This window comes from Acomys russatus, chromosome 3 (genome assembly GCF_903995435.1).
Source record: "Acomys russatus chromosome 3, mAcoRus1.1, whole genome shotgun sequence".
Lineage (NCBI taxonomy): Eukaryota > Metazoa > Chordata > Mammalia > Rodentia > Muridae > Acomys > Acomys russatus.
Window position 1 is genome coordinate 60,156,964 of NC_067139.1, and position 13,511 is coordinate 60,170,474.

The 13,511-nt window shown below is 47.0% G+C and overlaps 1 protein-coding gene across 2 annotated transcripts in view; it reads right to left on the reverse strand.

Annotated features, from left to right (window-relative positions):
• Positions 1–13,511, reverse strand: part of Colq (collagen like tail subunit of asymmetric acetylcholinesterase) — a 95,988-nt gene that overhangs the window by 14,372 nt on the left and 68,105 nt on the right. For both annotated transcript variants that reach the window (XM_051141599.1, XM_051141605.1), the window contains exons 4-11: positions 11,939–11,983; positions 11,596–11,622; positions 9,913–9,984; positions 7,519–7,581; positions 7,084–7,110; positions 6,438–6,482; positions 6,234–6,269; positions 2,036–2,116 (exon numbers count right to left, since the gene is read on the reverse strand). In XM_051141599.1, the coding sequence (XP_050997556.1) occupies positions 2,036–2,116; positions 6,234–6,269; positions 6,438–6,482; positions 7,084–7,110; positions 7,519–7,581; positions 9,913–9,984; positions 11,596–11,622; positions 11,939–11,983 (396 nt within the window). The remainder of the gene's footprint in view (positions 1–2,035; positions 2,117–6,233; positions 6,270–6,437; positions 6,483–7,083; positions 7,111–7,518; positions 7,582–9,912; positions 9,985–11,595; positions 11,623–11,938; positions 11,984–13,511) is intronic.

The window sequence follows — 13,511 nt, forward strand, 5'->3', positions numbered from 1 at the left end:
TAAGCATCCTCCCTCTGGTCGTGGGAAAGAACCAGAACAGTGGAAAAAGCTTTGCTCCCAAAGATGTCCTCCTCTCAGCGTTGCACACGATCTAGGTGGGCCTCCAAGAGATCCATTGCTCCCTTGTTTATTAAAATAGGATGCAGGTATTTTTATAAGATGTTTTAAAATCCATTAATTTCTACAGTAACAAGAAGCTGTACACATTGTGGTTTTTAAGTTATAAGTGAATGACAAAATAACTACAAATTGGACATAAAGGATATAATTTAAAATATCAGAAGAAACTGTTCTGAACTACATGTAAGCTCAAGATGTCCAGGGGAGAAGTATAAGTAGCTGGAATTTGAGGCCAGCCTTGGCTACATGAGCAACAACAACAACATAGCAAATTAATAACGAAATCTTAAAATGAAAGAAAGAATTATAGGAGACAATAATACCCAGATCAAGCCATAACCAACAACAGGATGAGATAAAAAGCCAAGGAGCTGGATAGGGTTCGAATAGTCTCATGACAGAGAAACAGTAAACACTGGAAGTGATAGATATGCTTTGGTCATTCCACAACATAGGTATGAACACATATCACAGTGTATCCCATAAAATGTAGTAACAATTAGACGGGCGGTGGTGGCTCACGCCTTTAATCCCAGCACTGGGAGGCAGAGGCAGATGGATCTCTGAGTTCCAGACCAGCCTGGTCTATATATAGAGAGAGTTCCAGGACAGTCAAGGCTATGCAAAGAAACCCTGTTTCAAAACAAAACAAAAGCTTGGTGTGGTGGTGCATACATGTAATCCTAACACTCAAGGAGGCAGAGGCAGGTGGATCACTGTGGGTTTCGAGGCCAGCCTGGTCTACACAGGGAGTCCAGGACAGCCAAGGCTTCACAGAGAAACCCTGTCTCAAAAAACCAAAACAAATAAACAAACAAAATAAATATATAGTAACAATTTAAAAAATCTAAAAAGTTTTATATTATGCTCAAAATGACTTTTTTCTTCTAACAGACTCAAACTCATAAATATTAAAAAGTATACATAATACAACTATACAGACACATAAATATCAATTTTCAAAAACTGTGAATATTTACATCAACTGACTTGTGTCTGTGGGTGTGCAAGCAGAAGCAAAGGTCAGCATCAGGTGTTTTCTTCTACTGCTCTCCCCCTTATTTTGAGTCAGGGTCTCTCACTGAGCCTGTACCTCAGGGAATGGTTGCGACTCTGTCTCCCTAGTGCTTGGATTGCAGGTGTGCGCTGCCACACTGGCTTTTCCACATGAACGCTGGGGATCAAGCTCAGTCCTTATGCTTACACAGGAAGCAACAGTCCCACTGAGCCATTGCCGCAGCCCTTACATAAAGCTGGATTTCAAATATCTATTTGAAATTTAAAAGGCAACAAAGTGATGAGAATAAGAAGAAAAATAATGCAGATGTAGTAGTAAGACCAAGGCTGTCCTGAATTACAAAATGAGACTCTGTCTTAAAGCAAGCAAGCAAGTAAACAAACAAACAAAAAAGATTGACATCGCAGTCCTCAAACTAGTCCAGGATGAGAGCCCCCCTTCCTTTCCCAATTGCATAGCCTGGCTTACCCTGCTGAGCGGAAGCCTCCCTAAACTCTTAACTAGCCCAGTGAAGAGGATTAGGGTCTTGTGTAGTAACAACTGTCCCCTTGAGGTCCAAAAGACCTCTTAGCAGGAAGGGAATGAGGCTGTTCCCTAAATCTCCATTTCCTGCACACTGACCCCAGCGTCCTCCCATTCCCAGTAGCTTTGGTTATGCTACATGTGTCCTACAACGCTAGGGCCACTCTTGCTTCTGACCTTGAGAGGGACCTGTAACCTTGAACCGTGGCACCTGGGAGAAGCCTGAAGGTCAACAGTAATGCTGTTCCGTCCGCTAGCCCTGAGGATGCATGAATCCAGGGCTGTGGGGGAGCTCTGGTTGACTCCTGCATGCTTCTCCACCCTCTCCAAGCCAGGAGGTGTGCCCTCGGTGGGAGTAAGCCCCGGGGTCCTTACCTGCTTGCCTCGTTTTCCTGGTCTTCCTGTGGGGCCTCGGTGTCCAGCTAGCCCAGGTTCTCCCTTTGGACCCATTTCGCCCTGGGGAGAAGAAAGAGAAGCAAGAGAAAGAGTGGACGCATCTGTGCTGGCTGCCCGGGCATCATTCTAAATCCTTTCCAGGTAGGCTGTCCTGGGAGCATGGGAGACTGATGAGCTCATATCCAAGGAAGAAGGGAGCGAGGCAACCCCCGGAGTGTGTGGCTTAGTGCTGTTAAAGCAGTAGGGGCTCCGGGGGTCAAGCAAGAGAGTCAACTCCGCCCACAGTGGCCAGCAGTGGCTTCTGCATCTCAGTCGCACATGTGCCTGTGTCACTACTGACTAGGAAAAGGCTTTCTTGTCTAGGTGAAAATTTTCATTGTGGCTTGTTGTGTGTGTGCTGTTGTTGTTTTTAAGTACAAACTTGCACATGTGATTTGTTTTTTGTTTGGAAACAATCTTTTCTTTTTCTTTTTTTTTTTTTTTTTTTTTTTTTTTTTTTTTTTGTTTTTACAGGGTCTCGCTGTGTAGTCTTGGCTGTCCTGAACTCGCTTTGTAGACCAGGATGGCCTCGAACTCAGTGATTAGCCTCCCTCTGCTGAGTGCTGGGATTAAAAACGTGTGCCACCATGCCAGGCTTGGGAACAGAGTTTTCTACTGTGATGTTTGGTATGGTTCTGATCCTTATTTAGAATTATGTAACTCGACTTTTTTTTTGAGATAGGGTCTCACTATGTAGCCCTGGTAGCCAGCCTTCCTGGACATCCATCTACCTCTGCCTCCTGCGTGCTGGCATTAAAGTGTGTACAGCTATGTTCAGCAGTTCTGCACGCTTTAGCAAAAATTATTTTGAGTTCCAGCTCACTTCTAACTATTTAGGAAACTCTCTTTTTGAGATAGGGTCTCCTGTAGCCCAGACTGGCCTCTACGTTTCTACGTAGCCAAAGATGACCTTGTGCCACCATGCCCAACTCAGACGAAAACGCTTTCGGGGGAAGAGGTGTTTCAAGTATGTGTTCAAATCATCACAGGTAAAAATATTATTGAATATGGAAAGCAAAATAAATTACATTCCTAATTGAAAATAGCTCTTTCAAAGTCCACGGCCAACCTCTTGCAAAGATTTATTTCTTAGGCTGTTAAAATGGCTTTGTGGGCCAGGCATGTTGGTGCATGCCTTTGATCCCAGCACTCAGGAGGCCGAGATAGGTGAATTGAGACCAGCCTGGTCTACAAAGTGAGTGCAGGACAGCCAAGGATACACAGAGAAGCCTTGTCTCAAGAAAAAAAAAAAAGAAAAGAAAAAAGAAAAAAAGAAAGAAAAGAAAAGAGAAGAAAAAAAAAAAAAAGGCTTCGTGGGTAAAAGTGCTCACTTTTGAGCCTAAAGACCTGGAAAGAGAGAAACAACTCCCACCAGGTGAACTCTGGCCTCTATACTTGCACTTTGGCATGTGTCACACACACACACACCCCAAAACAAACAAAAACACTTAATGTTTTTTTCTCCACCTTAGTTTTTCCCGTCTAGGATTCCTGTCCCATTTACTGCTTCTGGGGATGATGGACCCGTGGGGAGCAGCGCTTACTCGCTTTCCAGAGCATCCAAATTCAGTTCCCAGTACCTGTAGCAGGTGGCTCACATGGCCTGTAACTCCAGGCAGTTGTGAATTGTCAAGACTTCAACCTCCACAGGCACTGACACTTAACGTGTGCATCCTTACACACAGGCACACAGACATACAATTAAAAAGAAATCTTTGGAGCTAGAGAGTTGGCTCATCGGTTAAGAGCGCTGGCTGCTCTTCCAGAGGTCCTGAGTTCAATTCCCACCAACCACATGATGGCTCGCAACTATCTGTAATGGTATCTGATGCCCTTTTCTGGTGTGAATGAAAACAGAGCACTCATATATATAAGATAAATGAATCTCTAAAAAAATGTCTTTAAGTCCGTGTAGTCTTTCTAGCATATTGTCCTTCAGGATTCTTGTTGGTGAGAGTATGAGGGACCAATGGTTCCACATGGCCATGGAGATGCTTTCACATACACTCCTGGGCTGTTTAAAGGGGCCCAGGGTATGTCTTGTTTGGCTAGGAGAAAACAACAGCATGAAAAATATGAATTTTTAAGGAGAGGTCGTTGAAAGGAAGTGTGGCCCTTCTCTTTACCAGCTGGAGGCAGCCAGTGATTTCTTGATCTAATTTCTCTCCTAAGACCTAATTATGGTTATCATATCAGGCTAGTCTTAAAACAGCCTGCTGCAAAAGGGGAAGACAGTTCTCTCCACGCCAAGTCTAGTAAATGGTGCAGAAGCCAGAGAAGCTGTCATATTTAATTTTACAGTGATTTATGAGTCTTTAGTGGCCACTGTTGCAGGGAAGGAAAATCTAGACCAAATATCTTAAGGTATTTTCTTCTCTTGTGAAGTTTGCTTTAATTTGTTTACATGATTACTCTCCTGTTAAAATGTAGCAGCTCACCTCCAGCAGCAGGGATTGAGTTTCTGACAGGTTAAGGATAAGCCAGAGTGACTTGCAGAATGGCTGCAAATACTTCATCATGCCCCATGGTTGAGTACCACCCAACAAAAATGTTTCACTTTAGAAAGTAACACTTTAAAGTGAATGTTTACGAAAATTAAAAAGACTAAGAACAAAAAACAAACAAAACAAAACAAAACACTGAAACATTTGTTTCCAGATTTGAAGGATTTCAAATCTGGATTTGTGACTTAGGTAAAGATAACAGTTCCCTGTGTTAACGCCTTAGGACAGGAGGATCCAGCATTGCCATGTTAGCTTATGTGGCGGCTTGAATGAAAAGGACCCCTCATAGACTCACGTATTTGATCCCTTGGTCCCCAGTTAGTGGGATGCTTTGGGAAGGATTAGGAGGTGTAGTTTTGGAGGAGATGTGTCACTGAGGGTGGGCGCCATGTCCAGTGAGTCCTCTCACCCTCTACCTCCCACTTGTGATCTAGATGGACGCCCCCAGCTATCCTGAGCCCTGCCTTCCCTCCCTGTCGTAGACTCTCAGCTTCTGAAACACTTTCTTTTATAACTTGCCTTGGTCATGGTGTCTTATCACAGCAATAGAAAAGCAACCATGTCAGCATAGGGACTGTCCCACAAGGTCAACGCTTTACATTGTGAGGACCCAACATTCCATGTCAGCTTAGGGACTGTCCCACAAGGTCAACGCTTTACATTGTGAGGACCCAGCGGTCCATGTCAGCTTAGGGACTGTCCCACAAGGTCAACGCTTTACATTGTGAGGACCCAGCATTCCATGTCAGCTTAGGGACTGTCCCACAAGGTCAACGCTTTACATTGTGAGGACCCAGCGTTCCATGTCAGCTTAGGGACTGTCCCACAAGGTCATTTATGCATTTCTTTCTTTAGGCTTGTCACATCTTCCTTCATTTAACATCCAACCTTACTCCATATCCTAAACCTAAATAAGTTTCCCCAAATCTGCCAGTCTATTGCTACCTTCACAGTTTGTGTTGGATCAATAAATCACCCTGTGGGTACTTACTGAATAGTTTTTCGTTAATACCAAACACTGGCTTCTTTTAAAATTAGGCCTATCCCAAGTGAGGTACTAAATATTTCACTACTTAAATAAAATAGTTTTCATCTATTTAAAAGAACTCTGTGTCCATCTAACAGTGTTTGCCACCCTTGAAGACTGTGTTGAGTATTTAGGCAGCGTTGGAACTAAATCAAACATGTTCCTACTTTGTTCCAGGGTCTGAGGGATAAGAGGGGCCTTGACCACTGTGCCTCAGCTAGGAGATCGGAGCTGTTGTTCATGAAACTTCCAGCTTTGGGATTTTTTCCATGGAGCCTACATCCTCCAGGATGTAGGAGAAACAAAGAGGGCCTTTTCCCCCTGGTGTGTGTTTTAGGGGAGCGGGCATAGCTTTTCCCACTAAACTGGGGGTTGATCCCAGACCTTCCTGGTACTCTCTCCCCAGTGGATAAGACAACTTGTTCCTCATTTCAAACTGGAACTTTCCACATTTAAATCAATTTCTCTTCCTGAAGGACAAAGAGAAGGGGCTCCTCTGCTATATTGGGGGGTGGTGGCGCTGGAGAGATGGCTCAGATGTCTTAAGAGTGCTTCTGCTATATTTGGGGGGCGCTGAGGTCTACTCTCTTTACTTCTACATACTTACTTTCTGGCCCAGCATTCCAGGGAATCCAGGGAAACCCTGTGAAAAGAAGACCAACTATTGTGACTATCGTGAAATACCACTTGGAAGAGCTGTGGGTGGATTTGGTCTGCCATTTACAAGATGGCGGCCCATCAGTCAACAGTTTGGGGAGCAGGCTCTGACACTTCTATTGTCGCATGTCAGTTTTTACAGATTTGCCATTACCTTCTCTCCTTTGGGACCTAAGTCACCCCTTTCACCTCTGGATCCCTAGGAGAAAACCAGAAGAGAGGGTCAGTGCTTTAATAGTGCACTTGTGTTGGGGGGCCGGGATTGGAGCATTTCAAACTGAAAAGGTCCCTCGGGCAACTCCCTCACTTTTGCAATGCTCTAGGCTTAGATACTAAATGGCTTGCCCAGTAAAGAGATGCTTTCTGTTGAGACCCCTGAGACCTCATAATGTTAGTTAATAAGGGGAAACTCGTAGAAAGTTCCAGGCCTCAAATCCTCTCATCTCACAGGATGAGTATCCGACTCGTTTTGGCAAATGAGAAGGCTTGCAGTAGAAACTTGGCCTAAAGGACAAATTCTCGTCTTCCAGCATCCCTGTGCTGACTGACTAAACCCTTCCCCTACCTGTCAGCTCGCATTTTTTCCCCTGCTTCCTGGGTGAGGCATGGGCCTCAATGGGAGTTCCTCTTTACCAGCACTGTCTTGCCTCAGGAAGCCCCTCACTTCTCCCTCAGAGGAATCGCTAGGAATGATAGCTTCAGGTGATGACTGAAGAGGCTGAGCCTGTCTTCCACCCACCACCGACTCCAGAGCTGTGTCCAGCCCAGGATCTGGCATGCCACAAGAGACCAGCACTGACCTTTTCCCCTCTGGATCCAGGGAAGCCCTAGAAGAAAGCAGGCAGGTATTTATAATCAGCCCCTAGGACATCTGGGGGTGCCGTAAGAATGGGGTGGGGGCTCTCTGAGTGTGGTGCTGGAGCTCCACACTGCATGCTGAGTTCTAAGGGACATGCAGCCATTAACAGGAAAAGGTCCAAGAGCTTGTGCTTATATCAGGCCTAAAAACAATATGGCTTTTCTCAGCACCCAAATGCCTAATCTGGACTCATAACCCTGATAGCCCAAGAGAGCAGGAACAGCGTCCCCATGTCCCTGTACACCAGGGCACGATGTCCCACCAAGGGCTGGCTTACCAGCTCATGACAGTGTCCCAGTGCTGCCCACCCCATCTTTGTAGACAGCTGCTGCTCCTCAGTGTTGCTAAGGAGGACTGGGAATGTCTACACACTGACCTTAGAGCCCATCGGTCCTCTTGACCCTGGCAAGCCCATCACACCCAGGTCACCCTTTTCACCCTGTGGCAATTAGAAGATGAAAAAGAAGACCCACAGTGATTTTTCTTGGAGAAACAGAAACAGGAGTGTGGGCAAAACTGTGATGGAATCAGGGTATCGGGGCTGGATTGTGAACTTGAGGTTCCGTAGGACCCTTTACCTCCTCCCCCGCCCCAGGACTCCACTTTCCACATATTCTTGTGGTCATTGAGATTAAACAGAGAAAAATGGCCGAGGTGGAACAGATCGCCAAACTAAACACTCACAAAGATGTGATTGGTGATATGTGGACTTTTCCTGGAAGAGTTGTGAGAGGCCAGGGAACACATGTGAGAGTTCCAGAAGATGGGCTATCACACATACAAATTCTTTGCCTGCCTTGCTTTTTACATAGGGAGAATCGTTAAGATATCTTGTTACACTCTTACCCGACTTGAAGCCAAGTAGAGGGAAAATCAGCCTTTGGGTATATACACCAGAGGAAGGTGGTAAACACTTAGGGTGTACTCTACTGCTCCTCAGAATAATGTTAAGCATTCTCTATGATACAAAACTACATGCCACCTCTAATTAGTAGAAATATAAAGTCAACCATATGCTGATTGCGGGGTTTGTTGTTGTTTTGTTTTGTTTTGTTTCAGGCAGGGTCTCATGTATCTCTGGCTGGTCTCAAATTCAGGTGAAGATGTTCTTAACTGATCCTCCGCCCTCTGAGTGTGAGGGTTCTAGGAAATCCCACCTGGCTACCTATTCTAAATTGTAAATGTCTTTATAAATTACACTAAATGGAGCTGGAGAGATGGCTCAGTGGTTAAGAGCACTGGCTCCTCTTCCAGAGGTCTTGAGTTCAATTCCCAGCACTCACACAGTGGCTCACTACCATCTGTAATGGGATCTGATTCCATCTTCTGAAAACAGAGCACTCATATACATAACATACATATACAAATAAAAATCTTAAAAAAAAAAAAGAAATTACATTAAGTATAAAGCTAAGTTAGTGAAATTAATTTTGTCAGTATTTAACCTTCATTTAATCTAATTATCACTTCAACATGTAATCATTGTAAAATAATAAGATTTTAAAATTGCATTTTATTTGCTGTGTGTGCGCGTGCGTGTGTGCACTACAGCACATATTGAAAGTTAGAGGACAGCTTCCGGAAGTCAGTTCTCTCCTCCCACATGTGGGTTCCAGGAATGGAACTCAGGTTGTCAGGGGTGGCAGCAAGCACCTTTACTGACTGGTATCTCCCCAGCCCTGAATAATTTTCTAAATTAAAACTTGGGTGAGTCAAAACAAAGCCTCCAGGCCTTCATTTATTATAGTCACATTTCAAGACCTTCACAGCTATGCGTGGCTGCCATGATGGACAGCTTAGCTCTCTATAGTGGAGCTCTTGTTATGTTTGAGGCAGAATCTCGCTCTAGCTCAGACTGGCCTGGAATTTACTTCACAGCCCAGGCTGGCCTCTAACAACTCGTCGCGATCCTACCTCAGCCTTCTGAGAATTGGGTTTGTAAGTATGAGCCACCATGGCTGGCCATACAGTGAATTGAAAATTCCCTGCACGTCTTGCAAGTGTGCGATGCGCATGCCTAGTACTCACAGAGGCCAGGGTACCCTGGACCTGGAGTTACAGATGGTTGTCAGTCACAGCGTGGGTGTTGGGAACTCAACACAAGTCCTCCGCAGGAGCAACCAAGTGCTCTTAACTGTGAGCCATCTCTTCAGCCCAGGATACAGTGAGTGGACCTTTGTGTTACCAACACAGTCAGGAAGGCATAGGAGCAGAGCATATTTGCTTGCCTTGCCCTGGATTCTGCTGGTCAAATTTCCAAGTCATGCCCTCTGCACCCTGTAGTCTGTGATGGGCAGCAAGAACATGAACCAAGGGAAGACGATGGGGGTGCGTTTGCTCTGTGTGCTCTCTCTAGGGAGGGGTGAGCCCTTGCTCAGTGTAGGCTCTGCAGCCTTCCAGCCTGCCAATGCTGCTCAGTTTTCCACCTGCCGGATCAGCATGACAGGGGAGAACTTCCCAGACCCAAGTTCCATTTGGGGCATCTCAGAGAAATCAAACACTAGCACGCAGATTCTTAGGACAAAGGGGAAACAGAACTCCAGGAAAAGAAGGGAAACCCCCCCCGCCCCACTTCTCCACAGGAGCAGAGTCATAACCCTGACCAAGGTCTGCAGGCCACATGAAGGAGAAGTGCTTGGGGTCTGGGAGCTGCCTTCCTGCTAGTTCCTTCTTAAAGAAGTGATGCGTTTTATTTCTGGCCAAGGCCCATGGGGTATACTCCCTCTCATGTTCTGATACTGCACGAGCCCCAGACACATATGACACTTACCCTGGGTCCTTCGGGGCCTGGCCAGCCAACAGGCCCGGGCATGCCAGGAACACCTGGGGGTCCAGGTCTACCCTTCAAAGACCAAGAACAAAAGTCAAGATACCTCGGTACGCTTCCCTCCAGCCAAGAATATTTGGGGTCTTGATGAGAGTATGAGGCCACCAAATGTGGGCCCTTGAACCTTTAGCCCAACCCTACAAAGAATGAGGGCTTTAAGAACCATGTCAAACAGATATAAGTTAGATTTTTGGTGTCATTTTATATTACCAAACAAGGTTTTGTTCTATCTAAGAAATAGAGGACAGTGGACAGAGGGATTTTAAACTTGCTGGCTTTTCAGTTTTCATCACCTCTACTGATTGTACCCACTGGCCCTTGCTTCCTGTGGAGTCTCCACAAGGTTGCCGTGTGGCGTGAGCTGGAACTGTTTGGGGAGCAGCAGCAGCCGCTGTTGGAACTCCCTCAAGGGCGTTTTGCCTGCTTGCTGCACCGTCCCTCAGTGGCTACACTGCCGGCTTCTATAAAAGCCTGCAATCGTGCCGTTCACTTGGGGGCACCGGAGCTCCCCAGTCCCGTACGGACCTTCCCTTCCTACAGCACATCCCAGATCTCTTGTCATCAAAGCATCAAGGAAGGGCAGACAGACAGGCTATGTACACACCCAAGCCCAAGCTGCTAGGGTTAGACTTCCCTTTATGCACACACCCTCTCATGACATCCGTCTTTACAGGTTCCTCCTGACAGTGCTCCTTCATAATTTATTTATTGATACATGTCTCTGCTTCCAGAGAACCCCCATCTCAACTAAGGGTTATAGAAGAGCAACCTTTGTGAAAGAAGGCAAGAGCATAGATGGGGTGGAGGGGGTGGTCTGTCTTGAGTTCACACTCAGTGGCTCACTTCATACTTAGCTGGGCATTCAGAAGGCTCGGCTGAGAGCTCAGAGATGCCAGAGGCTAGCATGTACACTCTACTTTTGTTTCCCATGCTCATGCAGACATTACTAATCAACACAGACCCTGATGCTTCTGAGCGTGGCAACTCCACAGGATTCTCTCCAGGACAGCAATATTCAACACAGCCACGGCTCAGTCACCAAGCTGTGGCTGGCCTTGTTACTTGTACTTTGCAAAAAATATGGTTTCTGTTGATACTAAAGCTGCTGGCATCTTTTTAGGCTGGATCTGCTCTTCTTCAATCCCAGTCAAGATCTAGAACTTAAGCACCAGCACTCACTGACTACCACAATATCACCTGATGGGTTTTTTTTTTTTCCCCTTTCTGACACTAACGATGGCAGATGGCTGGTTCACTCGGGGCCACTGGAATTTCCAAAGCAAGGCCATCTGTTCCTGTCTGCTCAAGCACTTTATTTCAGCTTAAACAATAGGTGATGAAGGTCATTTTATGTCACTGGTTGGGAGTTCAGAGAGTTCCCTGATGGGTGGCAGGCTGAGGCTGGGGAAGTGTGCTGGGGCCCGGCCCGGAAGCCTCTGGAAGAAATTCATCAGATGCTTAGCAGCCATGGGTTCCAGCTCTTAACCAAAGTGTTGGCTGAAAAGGCAAGCATGCTGATGTCATGAGGGCTGGCAGCACCAGCACCCCACCAGGGTACTGGTGGCCCCTGAACACACTCACACGTGCATGCAACACACTTGCCCGATGGAACAGCATGGATCATACCTTCCTTCCTGGGCGGCCAAGATCCCCCTGTGCATAGAGAAGACAGATAAACAAAGGTTGCTTGAAAGAGAAGGTCTGGCATCAGAAAACTTAGTAGGGCTGAAGACTGAGCTTGGCTGTGGCTCAGTCAGCTGGTCACTTGACCAGTTAGAGCACATCTGCCATGCCAGTGGCCCGAAGTGGGGACACACCAATAGCACCCCTAGTACAGCTGCAGCCATTCACCGGGGAGCCCTCCTTATCTGCTAAGACAGAATGAGCACATATTCTGACATCTCAACCAGAACATTGTCAGCGGCACCCCCAGAAAGCAAGCTGTAACTAAGAAAGCAGTGGCTCATACCTTTTCTCCCTTTGGTCCTGTCTTGCCAGGAAGCCCAGGTGGACCCTACACAATCGAGATAAGAGGTGAAGAGAGCATATACCCAACGGAGGGGGGGGGACTGTGGGGGAGGGCTTGTGGTGGGGGGCCTGCCTGCAGCGCTGGGTCTTTATGGAGCAGGCTGACTCTCAGTGTTGGGGAGGGTTCCAAGGACTCTACTGGGACCTCCCAACCCAGCAGCTCTCTGTTCTCTCTGTTCCTCTTCCCCCTGCGCTTTCTCGCTTCTCAGCACCGTTTGATGGCACCACAGGGTTGTGAAGAAACCCCATCACTGAGGCTACAAAGCTTCTCGCCTCAGGCACCCTTCACCGCCCTGGCCATGCTCTCCTGAGGCTCGGCCAGGAGGGAAAGTAAGTTCTGAACAGAGAAGCAGCAGATTGAGCTAGGACAGGCAGCCGACTCCTGTACCCTCAGCACCTGGCACCAGGAGGCAGAAAAATCAGGAGTTGTAGGGTAGCCTTGGCTGCACAGCAAGTTCATGGCCAGCCTGGACTACCTGAGATCCTGTCTTACAAATAGTAAATCAAAAAAAGAGAATGAAAAAATAAAGTATTCCCACAAACAGCATGTGGGTGGCAGGTACTGAGTAAACCCCTCCCCCCCCCACCTTCATTAATGTAAAGTAGAGAGCATGCTACCGTGTTTACAGTGGCTTCCATTGCCAGCCACCCCCAGTGCCAGCCACGGGAGGGGGTAGCTCCAGCAGATGCTCAATAAATGCCCATGTTTTGTGCATCCACAGCCAGAAGTGCCTGTCTTCTGTTCTGCAAAACGGTCCATGACTAGTTTCCAAATTCTTGGGATAGCAAAGAGAAACCCACCCAAATCCCTTAACCTCCGTCGCACCCCTGCTGTCTGCAAGTGAACAGCACAACAAAAGCCCGTTGGAAGTGTGGTTTCTCCGAAAAGTTGTCCAAAATGACTCTGTCATCACAATTACAGTTTCCCTGAGATCTTTGAAAAATCCCAGAGCTCAGGCCATCCCCAGTCCAATCATGTGACAGTGTGGGGCAGTGAGAGTTAGAGAGAAAAGAAGTGCGGGGAGTGTTGGAAGTTCCCCAGGGGACATCATGGGAAGATTTCATTCCTCCAAGCTTTCTGTTTCTTGAAATGATCAGAACTGTTCTCCAAGGTCATCGATCTTAGTGCCCGCCAAACAAATACAGATGCTGATTAAATGGAGGTGTGTGTGTGTGTGTGTGTGTGTGTGTGTGTGTGTGTGTGTTCCTCCCTTCCTCCCTCCCTCCCTCCCTCCCTCCCTTCCTTCCTGGGGTGGAAGTCTTACCCTGGCTGGCCTGTTACTCACGATGCAGCTCAGGCTGCCTTCCAAACTCAAGGCAATTTCCCTGCCTCCACCAGCTGAGGGCTGACACTACAGACCTAAGCCAATGCACCCGGCGACACTGCATTTCTAACCAGTTCCCACATAATGCCAGTTACAGGCTTAGAGATCTCATTTTGAGTAGCAAGGGCACTCACTGTCCTAAAGGGACTGAGGTGGCTACACAGACTACATGGGTGGTCAGCAGACCCC